Source organism: Leptonotus elevatus, chromosome 12 (genome assembly GCF_054856555.1).
Source record: "Leptonotus elevatus isolate MCC_2025b chromosome 12, RoL_Lele_1.0, whole genome shotgun sequence".
Lineage (NCBI taxonomy): Eukaryota > Metazoa > Chordata > Actinopteri > Syngnathiformes > Syngnathidae > Leptonotus > Leptonotus elevatus.
The window spans coordinates 23484717-23499510 of record NC_141250.1 but is presented as its reverse complement, the minus strand read 5'-3'; the positions used below and the strand labels follow the sequence as shown (position 1 = coordinate 23499510).

Here is a 14794-nt window from a genome sequence, read left to right as displayed (position 1 = left end):
AGTTTTGTTTTCAGCATGCTCGCTGTTTTTTCCCCTCTATTTGTATTCATATTTTTAAAAAATAAAATGTTTTCGATTTTTGGGGGTGCGGAGCCAATCCCCTTTTTGAAAATACCATTATTAAAAAATGGGGGGAAAACGTTTTTTTCCCATTAAAAATATCATTATTATTTTTTGCAAATAGCAGGGGTCTGCAAAAAATAATGCAAAAAATATATATAAGAAGAATATTTCCAGGAAAAAAAAGGTAAGAAATAAAGAAAAGGGACTTTATCTTCTATTTCTCAAAAGTCGTCTTTATGGAAAAAGTTTTACAGTGGAACGCCATCTATTTGTGGTTCGACATAGGTTAGTGTGAAGCACCGTTGTTCATTGAAACTCACCCTTTTTTTTAATATCCTATTCCCTACTTATTTGCGTTTTTTGGAACATCAGTCTCCTTTTATTGACATTTTTGCTGCATTTTATTTTCCCCTGGCAAAAGAGTGTCCTTTATTTTTTTGCTATTTGTCAAGTCCTTGTCCTCTATGAATAGTGGGAGGCCAACTGTATATTTCTGAAAAATAATTGTCTAAAAAAAAAAAAAAAAAGTTGTGTATTTGTGTTTCTGGAAATAGTCCGATTTACAGACAAAGTTGTATTTTCCCCAAATTGTATATTTTTGGAAAAGAGAGTTCTGGGGGGAAAAGTTGTATAATTGAGAAAAGTATCGTGTGAGAACCTAAAAATGTGTAAACCAATTGTTGCCTTACCAGGCAGTTCGTCAACTGAGGTTCCATTGTATGACTAATCAAGTACCAAGTACTGTTGTAGTACATTCACACACCCACAATTTTAAAAAGAAAAAAAAATGCATTTTATTCTGGGGAATACAATAAATAAAATATCAAAACAAGAAAACAACAGTTACAGAAAAAGATGTATATGTAAACGCATATATTTTCGAAAGATGTATTGTTCCATAAAATGACCTCCAAAAAAAGGTCCTATTAACAGAAATATGTGTATATGACCAAAACATAAAAAGTTGTTACATCTCCAAAATAAAGTTGTTTATTTCAGGGTGAAAAAAGGTAATTTGACGCAAGCCGAAGCAATATTTGTTGGAAAATGTGTCGTTGGTGTCGCGAATGGCTAGTAAAGCAGTTGTTGACGTTTAGGTTGAAAAGTGGTTTTGGAAGACGATGAGCTGATTTGCAAATGTGGATTCTGTCCTCCGTTAGACACTCCCGGTCCCGTCGGTGGTCTGGAGGCAACTGATGTCACCAAAACGACAGCACAGCTGTCCTGGTTACCGCCGGAGAACGACGGCGGAAGCCCCATCCTCAACTACATTGTGGAAAAACGGGAGGTGGACAGGAAGACCTGGAACAAATGCACCGAGGACCTGAAGAAGACCAGCTTCAAGGTGACCAACATGGCTCCTGGCATCGAGTACTACTTCCGCGTGATGGCGGTCAACAAGTATGGAATCGGAGTTCCTCAGGATTCGCCCAAGTCTTACCTGGCTAAGGACCCCATCAGTGAGTGTTCCTTTGTACCCATTTGATGCTATTCGTGCTGATAAATGCAATCTGCAGAGGAATTAGTATTTGATTTGATTGAAGAAAAAAGTCAAGCAGAAATGCCGGAACAGCTCTTGCTCTATTGCGCATGTTTCTGACCTCACGGATTCCAGTTGCTCGGGAATTCAAATTACACTTCCTACGTGGGCTGCAATTGACCATATCATAGATTTTTCGGTCGATTAAAAACATGTTGGAATTTCTATCCTTTATTCAAAAACAGGGCAGTATTTCAATGCGGCAGGTCAGAAAAGGCACATGAATGTGAATGAATTATGATTCAGTTCCATAGCATGCGGCACAAATGTTGATTATTGTTTTCCAAAGTAAAAGCGGATGTTGCAAATTAACATAATCAGCCTGCTTAAATGAAGTACTACTGAAAGTATTTGGACAATTTTAAGTTTAACAAGGACTCTAAATGATTCATCGTTTACCAAAAATAATTGTTGATGTCGTCATTGATTCGTTTTGGATTCTTTGTTGTCACACTACAAAAACATTCATACACATGTAATAAACAAATTAATAATATTGAGAAAATCATATATTGGGAGAGTAAAATATTGTCAAAGTGTACCGATTCCTCAGTGTTTACAGTAAAAAAAATCCAGTTTTATTTTATTTATTTTTTCAAACTAATAAACTTGATTCATCACAATATACTGTATATCGGTAATCATGCCCAAACCCAAGCGTGACGCCCTGGCCAAGATGTACATTCTAAAATCAATTTACAGCCGTCGCTTTCTGTAGGTGTAAAAAGCAGGATTAAAGAGGATTTTACATTCAGCAGTCTCAGCTCAGCTGAAATGTTTCCTCTTTTCTGTCTTCTTCTTTCAAATTTACAGTGTCAGACAAGATAGTGTGCCGCCATCTCGTGGTCAACAGTGACATTTCACCCAAAACAAACAGCAGCCAGAACAAAACAGTTAGAAACCGTACCCAGGATGGAGGGGTGATTACTATATTACAAGTCCATGGCTGAGACTCTCTGCCATCGAGTAAACTGACCTCAAACGCGGTAGCTACAGCTAGGATACAATATGAAGCGAATAAAAATGTGGTCCCTTAAGTACAGCTAAAATGTTTACGTAATTCCCCTTCTCCCCGTGTATAGAGTTGAAGAGTATTTGTAAAAAAAAAAAAGTTGCATTATACACGAGTAATAATGGTACTGAATACAGTGTGTGAGTACTTTCCCTCCAGTGCTGGTTGCGTGTCTATGACCTGCTGTGGTTTTCAGGTGAGCCAGATCCGCCCAAGAAGATGGATGTTTTGGAGATGACCAGGAACAGCGCCACGCTGGGCTGGCTGAAGCCGCTCCGAGACGGAGGAGCCAAGATCAACGGCTATGTGGTGGACTACCAGGAGGAGGGGGCGCCGCAGGACAAGTGGACGCCGTACTCGGTGGTCAAAGACTTAACCATCGTGGTGGTGGGCCTGAAGGAAGGCAAGAAGTACAAGTTCAGGGTGGCGGCCAGGAACTCGGTCGGCGTCAGTCTTGCTCGGGAGGCCGAGGGAGTCTTTGAGGCCAAGGAGCAGCTCAGTGAGTACATCGGCGTCAAGGTCTGGGGCGGGGGTGTCCAAACGTTTTCTTCCCAGTACCGCAAACAGATGGACACACCACACCGTCCATCCGACGACAGTTATTCTCAATGAGGCCCATCCTATCCCCTGCTTTGGCCCGAGAGGCGGTGTACACCCGCAACTGGTCGCCGGCCAATGGAATGGCACATATAAAAAAGCAACCAGTTAGAGTGTACAGAGACGCCAACAAGCATGGGGGAGGAAAGCCGAGTGCCCAGAGAAACCGAATGCAGTCACGTGATCCTCAAATTTGTGAGAGGCTCTTGCCTTTAGTTGATTTAACGCACTGAATCCGATCCATCGGTGAAGGGACCACACCAGGAAAGATCTTCCCCTGCGTTCAGCGCATCTCCGTGACCTCAACGAGCGTCTTCTTCTTCTTCTTTTTCCGCTTTTTCTTCTGCTACTTCTTCCTCTTTGTTTTCTTCTTCCTCTGCTTCTTCTTCTTCTTTTGCCTTGCTACCCCAACGGGTAGAGAAAATAACTAGCGCAGTAGAAAGGCAAACCACACACGGGCTGTGTCAGTGGGTAATTTTACCGGGCCGCTGAAAGCCAGACAGCAGACCGTGGTTTTGGACACTCCCGCTCTAGGAGCGATCTGAAACACAAAGAACGTGACCATGTGTGCTAACCGGTGCCGATTGTCGCTCCCTCAGTGGCTCCGAAGATCATCATGCCTGACACGGTAACGGTCCGAGCGGGACGCAAAATGACCATCGAGGCCCTGGTGGCGGGTAAGCCAGCTCCCTACTGCAAGTGGAAGCAGGGCAACGAGGACGTCCTGACGTCCGACCGCCTCTCGGTGGTCAAGACGCTTAGCAGCTGCACGCTGATCATCAAGAACGTCAGCCGCTCGGACAGCGGCTACTACAGCCTGTCGGCGGAGAACAGCACGGCCAAGATCAGCCAGATCCTCAAAGTCATCGTCATGGGTCAGTAAAAAAGAAACAGCCTTGAAAAATTTGGAGGGTACAGTGAAAGCCTCCAGATTGAGTTTTCACTCCTTTTGTCTTCATACAAAAAACATTTTGGAGTGCTGAATCTATTTGAATAGTTTTTGAGTAATTTGGGGCTGCTGAGTCTGAAAATGACATCACTTTAATTGGCTCTCGTATTTGAGGTACCGATATTTTTGACAGTGAATTTATGAATGTGCTGGGACAGTTTAGGAAAGTACTTTGCTGGTTACTGAAACCAGTGCTTGTGCTTTGACGTAACCTTGCCAAATTTTCGGAATGTTTGCCTGACTTTCACCTAAAACCTGATTTGCATAACGATTGCCGTCTTTCACGATATGGCATCCAAAATGTAAGAAGACGGTTTGGACATGCTTGAAAAGAGAGACACGCTCCCATCAAAGTTGCCGCATCAAGACAATCCCAACGTCATAACTTGTTTATTCTTAGGACTTTTCTTCAACAAAAATATGGAATCTCAAAAACTGGAGCCAATTCAGATACAACAATGTCATTTTCAGATTCACTGACTCCTAACTAAATAACCAATCGTGCAGGCCAAGTCTGGAAACCATTGTCTGTACCTTGAAGGTAGCGTGTTGGTCATCTTTTGTCCTGTGTGACACTGCGCAGACATTCCAGGACCTCCCGAAGCTCCGCTGGCGATCACAGAGCAGGACATCGATGCTTGCACGCTGTTGTGGAACCCTCCTCAGGAGGACGGCGGCAGCAATATCACCAACTACATCGTGGAGAAGTGCGATGTGAGCCAGGGCGACTGGCTCACCGTGTCCTCTAACTGCACCAAAACCAAATTCCAGATGGCCAAATTGAGCACCGGCACCGAGTACATCTTCCGGGTCCGGGCTGAAAACAGGTTCGGCGTCTCAGAGCCCACCTACTCCGAGAAAATGATTGCCAGGTATCCGTTTGGTGAGTTTCCGCCGCCGCCATCCGTGATCTGTAAGCCCTCCGTAGAACATGTGCTATGTTTCATTTCAAAACTTTCTTGCACTCTCCAAAGATCATTGATCCCTCATCTTTAATGATGTTGACAGCGTATAGGTCAGAAAGAGAAGAAGAGCAGATGTCATCAAATACAGTTCTATGCAATAGCAAACCAATTGTTGCTCATTTTTTAAATGGTTCATGGGAACAATGTTGAACTGATTGTGTTATTTTAAAAATCAGTCGAAAACCATCCAAACCGGGGACTTTACCACTGTAATTTAATTTAATTTCACTTTAATTTCCACCAGATTTCCAGATTATTTAGATTGGGGGGGGGGGGGGGGGGGGTCAGTGTTGACCACTTTTTATGAGTGCTGTAGTGTTGTGCTCAAGACAGCACTAGCCTAGACCAGACAAGAACTGAACTTTTGGGAGGTGAGCCCAAGACCTAGACAAGACCAAGACCATAAAAATCCATTTTAAAATCGACAAACTTGAACGGATTTTCATTTTCTTTTAAATACAAGTTAAATGAAACGTGTTGTCTGCAACTCTTTTAAAACCACAGCAAGCAAAAAGTTTTTTTTCAATTCTTGGAAAAGATTAATCCTTGTATTTATTTCAAAATGAAGAGTGACAAAAAATAGCCAATTTGAGTAGAATTAGCAGAAGCTACAGCCAAAGTAAATACATGCAATGCAATGTTCTCTCTAAGCATGTCCTGCCCTCACAGTAAATGTAAACAGGGCATCAAAACATTCCAGAGATACACAAGAACTGAAGAAATTAGTTGTTTGACCAAGTGCTTCTCTGCCTGACTGACGTACAGAATTGATCCAAAAGTGGCCGTCACACGGTCTGCAATTGAAGAGTTAAGCTATTCACAGAACTCTGTTTGTCTGTTTCGATTCCTTGTGAGTGTATCTATAGGCTACATGTTTTAAATTTTTGCCTCCAGATCCTCCCAGTGAGCCCAAGAACCTTCGGGTAAACAAGATCAACAAGGACTTTGTCATCCTGTCCTGGGAGTGTCCCAGCAGCGACGGCGGAAGCCCCATTACGGGATACTGCATCGAGAAGAAGGAGCGGAACAGTCTGCTGTGGGTCAGGGCCAACGAGTCCATGGTCAAATCCACCCAGTACACCTGCACCAACCTCCTCGAGGGCCTGGAGTACACCTTCAGGGTATCTGCCATCAACATTGCCGGACAGGGAAAACCTTGCAAGCAGTCCGACTTCGTCACAGCCAGGATGGCTGTCGGTACGAAAAGCTTCTGAGCCGAAACAGCGGTGCCTTGACTTCCTTTGCTTTGCGTTGTTCCAAAATCCGAGTTGCGACAGAGCATCGGATGCATGAGTCAGATGGGAAAAATAATTCCTCAGGTATAATGTGCATATTTTCCCCCCCAAAAAATAAATAAATAAATAAACGCTTCCGCCGTTTACCGCAGGAAAAAAACTCACCAGCTTGCTGGCATCTGCAGTGAGGAAAATGCCACATATTTGCATCTTCCTCGTATACATCAAACGAAAGCCGAACTACAGTTATCCACCTGCAGCCAAACACAAATTCTAAATTATTCTGTGTGCCATCATTATTTGATCGCATGTGGAACAAGTTCACTTTCCAATCTGACTTCTTTACAGACTATTAGAAAATGTCATGTGATTTTTTGAATTTTTTGTAATATGGCGTCGGCACATCAGGGCTGTCGACGTCACACGATTGCAAGCTGACGTGTGAGGCAAACAAACACGTCTTACTCAATGTGTTTGTTTTTTTGTATGAAATTGCGTTCCACAGACAGCAAGAAATCTTTTTTGATGACATTGCTGCCTTCATTTGCTAAACGTCATCGCATATCCGAGACGTTCTGCGTCTTCTGGGTTTTTGTGAGTTCACGTGTGGTCGCACGAAAGGGAGCAATGGAGACGGTCACTTCCCCCAATAAAATACATACAGAAATTTGGTGGATACCAACAATTCTGAGGTGCGTATAATCCATTGGTAGAAGGAAAATCTAGCTGCAGAGGTGCAATTTTGGGGGTGGGTATTATAGGCCAGGAATTACGGTAAGGTCTTGTAATGCCCTGCATGTGGGCAAAGAGAGCCCCAGTCCCCGATGCAATTTTGGCTATTTGTTGATTGCTGTAGGCCACGGAATCCAACTCCATCTCCTGATGTCACTCATAAGCCACGCCCCTTAGAGGCATTCATCCCTTGCACGTGTACCACCGTATGTATAGCAATTACACAAAGTTAAGGTACCGCTGTACTGTATTGTGAACCGAGACCCGTTTGGAGAGCTGAAACCAAATTTCTTCCCGCCAGACCCACCGGGTAAACCCGAACCCATGGATGTGACCAAGAGCTCCGTGTCACTGGTGTGGACCAGACCCAAGCACGACGGCGGCAGCAAGCTGATTGGCTACTTTGTGGAGTACTGCAAGCTCCCAGAGGAGAAGTGGAGCCGCTGCAACAGCAACTGCATGAGCATCCAGACCGAGGACTATGTGGTGAGCGGTCTGGAAGAGGGCCAACGCTACGTCTTTCGAGTCATCGCCAAGACGGCCGTCAACGTCAGCCTGCCCTCCGAACTGTCCGACCCCATCGCCGTCATCGCAGAGAATGGTAGGACTCCACTTTTTAAGGACAACCACAGCTGCAGCAGTGTGCCATACATAAATACAAGTTTTAGAAGGAAATAGTAAGAATGAATAAGATGCAACAAGGGCAGAAACTCCAGCTGTGTTAAAAGCCAAGGAATAGAACTGTGTTTTATGGCAGGTTTTAAAAATGAATGGAGAGGGCGCTTGTCGTAGGATCGTTTGGGACCAGCAATAGAAAACGCCCCATGGTTTCTTAGCTTCCGCTTCGACTTTGGAAGCTCCAGGAGCAGCTGCTCAGCCTACCTGAAGCACCAGGATGGAGCAGGTCTGCTGGCCAAGGCGAGACGAGACCATTTAGACATTTAGAGCAGTGAGCCCCAACCACCAGATAGATAGCAAAAAGACAAAGCAAAACAAAATGTCCAGATTGGGAATGTATGTTAGAAACCAACCTCTTCAGCGGTTAGACTGTGAGGTCGAGAAAGAGAAGAAGGTCTGATTTCACCAAGGGGAAAAAAGGCTGCTAACTTTTTCCATTCTTAAGTAATCAACAAACCTAAAAGTGGAAAAAGCGATGCATTTCCCAGAGGGGGCGATACATTTTATCCTGATCCTGGCATAAGGAGATAAATGGCCGCTGTGGTCTTCTTCCGTGCAGTTCCTCCACGTGTGGAGCTGGGGGTCAACATGAAGAATCTGATTGTGGTGAAAGCCGGAGAAAACGTCTTCCTGGATGCGGAAGTGTTTGGAAAGCCTCTGCCCAAGGTGAGCTGGAAGAGAGACGGCGTTCCGCTCCATCTGGCAGAGGGAATGAAGATGACCCAGAAGAAACACATCCACCTTTTGGAGCTCTACTCCGTCACAAGAAAGGAATCCGGTGACTACAGTATTCTCGCCGAGAACGTCAATGGCAGCAAGTATGCCACAATTAAAGTCAAAGTGCTCGGTAAGTTTACTGCGTGATACCGTAAGATCATCATAATTTGACAATTATTATGGCGATTTTGAAAACTGAACAGCAAGAACAGTGTCTAAATCTTCAAACTGCCTCCCCGGTTGTTCCCCTTAGACAAACCAGGCCCGCCGGCTTCAGTGAAAACCACCAAAGTGTACGCCGACCGCGTCAAGCTGCGGTGGGAACCCCCGCTGGCAGATGGCGGTTCTGAAATCACTAGCTACATCATCGAGAAGCGCGAAACCAGTAGGGCCAACTGGGCGCTGGTCACCGCCAACATTCACGGACACATCACTGACTGCTCTGTAGAGAAACTCATCGAGAGCCATGAGTACCAGTTCCGAGTCAGTGCTGAAAACCAGTACGGCGTAGGAGACGCCACCATGACCGACCCAGTCACTGTCAAGAACCCCTACGGTGAGCTCACACCTCCAGACGGCCATCCATTTTCTACGCTGGTTATAGATGGCGAAAAGTACCGCCATCAGGACCCACTGGTTCTAATGTCGATCGGTTTGGTTTCCTCAGATGTTCCCGGCCCTTGCGATCCACCCGTCATCACCAACATCACCAAAGACTCCATGACAGTCAGCTGGAAGGCGCCGGCCAATGACGGTAGAGCCCCCATCCTGGGATACATGATAGAGAAGCGCGAAGCCACCGAGTTGACCTGGGTCAAGGTCAACCGTCGGCCGGTGATCGACAGAACAATCAAGGCGGGTCAGCTAACTGAGGGCTCAGAGTACGAGTTCAGGGTCATTGCCATGAACAAAGCCGGTCTGGGAAAACCAAGTGATGCGTCCAGCGCGGCTCTGGCCGTCGATCCTGTCTGTAAGTGACTTTTTAGAACTGAGAGGCTGCTAATATGTTGTCATTCAGATGATACCATCCGGTATCTCACAAAAGTGAAGACACCCCTGAGTTTTGTAGATATTTGATCTTATCTTTTGATGGGACAACACTGAAGAAAGGACACTTTGCTGCAATGTCAAGTAGTCAGCCTGCAGCTATACAAGCTGTCAATTTACTGACCCCTCAAAATCAGTCAACAGTCAGACAATGTCCGAACAGCAACAAAAAGCAGCAACAAAAGTAACTGAAAGTGTCCAAATTGGGCCCAATTGGGCCATTTCCCTCCTCTGTGTCATATGAGTGGTTAGCGTTAGAAGTTCTCGGGTGCGAACAGGGAGCAGGTGTGTCATATTTGGCGTTGTCGCACCCAGACTCTGGCATACTGGCCCCTCGTGATGACAAAGAACGCTGAGTTGGTCATGGAGGAGTGGCAGAGGATTCCAGGGGCAACTGTCCACTGGCTCTGTTGTAGCAAAGTGTCATTTGTTCATTGTTGTACCATGAAAACATGTCGAAAATGTGAGGGGTGTACTCAATTTTGTGAGTTGCTGTCGTGTCTGGCGGGGTTGTTACTCATTGTCTCTATTTGCCAGATCCTCCGGGCCCACCGGCCTTCCCCAAGGTGGTTGATTCCACCAGGAGCTCCATCAGCCTAAGCTGGACCAAGCCAGCGTACGATGGCGGTTGCGAGATCATCGGCTACTTAGTGGAGTGCAAATTAGCCACTGCGGAAAACTGGACCAAATGCAATGTCCCCAGGAAGCTCCAGACCACCAAGTTCTTGATGACGGGCCTGATGAACGGCACGGAGTACCAGTTCCGAGTTTTTGCTGTCAACAAGATTGGCTACAGCGAGCCGAGCGAAATCCCCGGGAACCACACGGCCAAGGACATCCTCAGTATGTTCCTCTTTTGTTGTACAGTTAACATGGTGGATACATTCCAGACCCACCTGCCATGGGTGAAAATCTGCAATCTTGAGATGTCTTGTGCAAAACCTATTTAGAAATAGGTGTATGCCTCCCGCATGCTTTGAACACGTTGACGTATTAAAACACACTTTTAAGAGTATTCCTTAGCACCTGTGTCACTGTCTCACTGTCAAGAAATGGGAGACTGTCTTATTACATCGCTTCGAAGAAATCTGGCTTGCTCATCTCTCCAAGTAATGGGCAAAATAAAGGGCAAAATTTAGACTTGCCTGACTAATTCAGAACTTGGCAAAAAAAAAAACGAGTTAAAAACTGCGATATGCAGCGGGTGCGGGAGAAAGGTTACCCGCGATGCAGTGGGGGGGTTGTGTGGTGGAGGTTGATGTTGTTCACTGAGCACTTAACATAGAAAACAAATCTAATTACTGATTTGTTGAATTGTGCCTCTCGCAGTCCCTCCGGAAGCCGATCTGGATGCCGACCTGAGGAAAGCGTTGGTTCTCCGTGCTGGTGTCACCATGAGGCTCTACGTCCCCCTGAGAGGGCGCCCGGCACCCAAAGTGACATGGAGCAAGGTGGACGGAAACCTGAAGGAGAGAACCGGCGTCCTGATCAAGACATCAGAGTGGGACACCCTACTTATGGTTGAAGACATCAACAGATACGATGCTGGAAAATATGTCCTGACCCTGGAGAACAGCAGCGGTTCCAAGAGCTACACCATCGTGGTCAAGGTCCTCGGTGAGCTAGCAAACATCTTTGTGGCATTAAACAAGTATCTTTGGAGACCAGTGAACTAATTGTTTGCTTCCACGCAGGAAGCAAACAATTAGTTCACTGGTCTCCAAAGGTACACAAAGGTTTTGGGGCGTCCCCAAAGGTTTTGGGGCGTCATTGTTCCAATTCTAACGCCTACATTGCCATCTAGTAAAGCTGACTCGAGGAAACTTGGTTGTTGGTTTTCAACAAGGGAGAGCACAGTTGACTTGATTAAAGTTTTGGGGATTACAATGACTTGGATGATTGAAAATAAACAGGCCCAACTAAAACAAACTAAACTACCAGATAAATGTCTCTAGATTAAAAAAAATGAATGAATAGTCGAATGTCAAGCGCTTGTAAGGTGGAAAGGCACTATAGAAATTAAGTACCATTTGCCATATAAGGGAGAAAAGGCCTTTTGTGGGGATAAAAAAGTCATATTCATACGAGAGAAAGTTGTCTTTTCCAAGATAAAGTACAGTAAGTGTGCACTTAAAAAAGAAAAAAATCACATTATCGTTTATTTCAAATTGTTTTGCTGACCTCCAAGCTACTGACCCCAGTTTAATCACAACTGATTTAGTTAACTGAAGCTGCCTCTGATTCTGCAACCCCACCCCTCCACTGTAGATTCTCCTGGACCACCTCAGAACCTTACTGTGAAGGAGACCTCCCTAAACCACGCCTGCATCACCTGGGACGCGCCACTGATCGATGGCGGCAGTCCGGTCAAGAGCTACATCGTGGAGAAGCGCCTGGCCGAGAGGAAGGCCTGGACTTGCGTGTCAACTGAATGTCACAAGATCTCATACAGGATTCCCAATCTGGAGGCGGGACAGGCCTACTGCTTCAGAGTTCTGGCCGAGAACGCTTACGGTATCGGAGAGGGCTGTGAGACCGCCGGCAGCGTGCGAGCTTCAGGTATGCGGCTGCTCCGATTCTCCAGCATGTCGTGGACATATTGACAGTAAAAAATAAATAAAATAAAATCCTCAAATCCAATTTGCTGTTTTCTGACTGGCACAACAGTCATTCTCAGTGTAATGGAAGCATTTGTGCCCCTGTAGAGCAACCTGGTCCAGTGATGGACTTGAAGGCCAAGAAGACATCCAAAGATTCCATCACTCTGGCATGGAAAAAGCCCATCAGTGATGGTGGCAGTCACATCAGTGCCTATATCGTGGACCAGAGCGAAGACGAGAAGTGGAAGCAGATATCCAAGGGCAAGAACACCTCACTCACGGTTGGAGAGCTCACAGAGGGCAAAGAATACTTGTTTAGAGTCAAGGCACTCAATGAGTCTGGAGAAGGGCCGCCCACTGAGATCATGGCTGTTGCCGAGGACCAGTTTGGTAAAGACCCCATGACTGCACCCTGCTTATAGAAAGACCTATAAATATTTTATTTATATTTTTAATCTACAAATAAGAGTGAAAGTGCGCTTGCGTTATTCTGTTGACTTGTCAAACGAAAAACAAAAGCTGTCTTAGCATAATGCTAACATATAATGTGAAAGACCTTTGATGGCTTCCCTGGGTTGAAAGAATAGAACAGCAACGCTAACAGAAATTAGCATCGGCGTTAGAGTAAATAAAAACCTTGAGACATCGGCTTCTTCAACACACACAGAGCAGCCACACATATGAGCAGCTAACATTTCATTCCCCTCACATGATAGACATCAATCTGTCTCTTCGTCCATCCGTAGCATAATTCTCACATGTATATATTGTCACTGCTACAAAAAACTGAACATGTGTTACTGTACACTGAAGCGTGATCATCTTGTTGCCCATAATTACGTGGCATCTTTTCCCGTAGAGCTCATGCTGCCCAGCATGTTGTGGCACAAACTGGTACTACACTGAAGGAGCGCAACTCTAAATTCGGACTTTTATAGTGTCAAAACACATCAAACAGTTGCTTACAAAAATGGTAGCTAGAGCTGGGCAACACTGTGTCTGTTGCATCACTTTGGTCAACATGTCTAAAACCTGTGCTTTCCAGTGCTACCTGACTGCAACCTGAGCTGTCTGCATGACGGTTGCTACGTGGTGAAGGAAGGCACTACCGCCCGCGTCAACATTCCCATCAGTGGTGTGCCGTATCCAACTGCCACATGGAAGAAGGGCGACGTGGCGCTCGGTGACACCGGGCGTATGTGCGTCGAGACGTCCCAGGGTGTCACCACTCTCCTGATCCGAGACTGCCAGAGAGGAGATGCTGAAGTCTACACCATCAACGTCAGGAACAGCTTGGGCTCCAAGGACTGTAAGTTGCAGCTCAAGGTTGTGGGCAAACCGGGTATCTGCACCGGACCCATCAAGTTTGACGAGATCACAGCCGACGGCATCACCCTGGAATGGGGGCCACCCAAAGATGACGGCGGTGCCGAGGTGTCCAACTACATTGTGGAGAAAAGGAGGACAACAGACAACAAGTGGGCCACGGTGGCTTCCGCAATCCAAAAAACCACCATGAGAGTCATACGTCTCCACGACGGTGTGGAGTACGTCTTCAGAGTGTTCGCTGAGAACAAATATGGAATTGGAGAGCACCTGAGATCAGACGCGGTCATCGCACAGCATCCTTTCAGTGAGTATCCAAGACAGAAGCAAAATCGCCTTGTGTGGTTCATTTTGTTGAAAAATATCTCTTCTCTTGCCATCCCCAGATGTCCCGGAGGCGCCAGCACCTCCAGAGATAGTGAGCATCCGCCACGAGTCAGCCATCCTAACCTGGGCTGATCCCAAAGACACAGGCGGCTCCCCAATTACAGGTAACTGAGAGTCATCACGGCCTCTGTGTCAAGCTGAAATCAGTAACACAAAGCTGACCGTGTGATTGCGTGCAGGCTATCATGTGGAGTTTAAGGAGAGGAACAGTCTGATGTGGAAGCGAGCCAGCAAGACTCCTCTCAGAGTGAAGGAGTGCAGGGTCACAGGCCTGATTGAGGGACTGGAGTATGAATTTAGGGTGATGGCCATGAACATGGCCGGTCTTGGAAAGGCCAGCAGAGCTACTGAGGCTGTTGTTGCTCTGGATCCCATTGGTGAGTTTCTGAGATCAGTTAATCAATCAAATAATATATCGCACTTTTCGCACATCAAAAAAAAAAAAATGCTTTACATGAGTTAAGAATAACAACTCCCCCCACAAATAGCCCACGAGGATAGAGACCTACGCGCACACGTTAAAAATAAGAGACAACAGCTCCTCCTTCACGTCTGGCAAAAAGAGATTATAGTGATGTCTTTGTCTTCTGTCAGATCCTCCTGGCAAGCCTGACGTCATTAATATCACCAGGACATCAGTCACTCTTATTTGGACCCCACCCAAATATGACGGCGGCTACAAATTGACTGGCTACATGGTAGAGAAGCTAGAGGCTGGCGGTAAAGCCTGGATGAAGGCGAACCACGTCAACATTCAAGGATGCGCCTTCACTGTCACTGACCTGACAGAGGGAGCTCAGTATAAATTCCAAGTCAGGGCCAAGAACTCTGCTGGTGCTATTAGTTTTCCCTCAGAGACCACCGATCTGCTGACTTGCAAGGATGAGTATGGTAAGCTGATTTTGACTGAATTCGTTGTGAATGTTCCAGCTTGCAAGGTAACATC

At 45.9% G+C, this 14794-nt stretch overlaps 1 protein-coding gene across 1 annotated transcript in view; it reads left to right on the top strand.

Moving 5' to 3' along the window:
• The window catches only part of ttn.2 (titin, tandem duplicate 2), a 218087-nt gene that overhangs the window by 158022 nt on the left and 45271 nt on the right, over positions 1-14794 (top strand). The window contains exons 195-211 of the mRNA XM_086090619.1: positions 1224-1523; positions 2812-3114; positions 3812-4087; positions 4745-5044; positions 6021-6323; positions 7395-7694; positions 8331-8618; positions 8742-9044; positions 9156-9458; positions 10073-10378; positions 10865-11152; positions 11804-12094; positions 12241-12525; positions 13181-13768; positions 13848-13952; positions 14028-14225; positions 14443-14739. Coding sequence (XP_085946745.1) covers positions 1224-1523; positions 2812-3114; positions 3812-4087; positions 4745-5044; positions 6021-6323; positions 7395-7694; positions 8331-8618; positions 8742-9044; positions 9156-9458; positions 10073-10378; positions 10865-11152; positions 11804-12094; positions 12241-12525; positions 13181-13768; positions 13848-13952; positions 14028-14225; positions 14443-14739 — 5034 coding nt within the window. The remainder of the gene's footprint in view (positions 1-1223; positions 1524-2811; positions 3115-3811; positions 4088-4744; positions 5045-6020; positions 6324-7394; positions 7695-8330; positions 8619-8741; positions 9045-9155; positions 9459-10072; positions 10379-10864; positions 11153-11803; positions 12095-12240; positions 12526-13180; positions 13769-13847; positions 13953-14027; positions 14226-14442; positions 14740-14794) is intronic.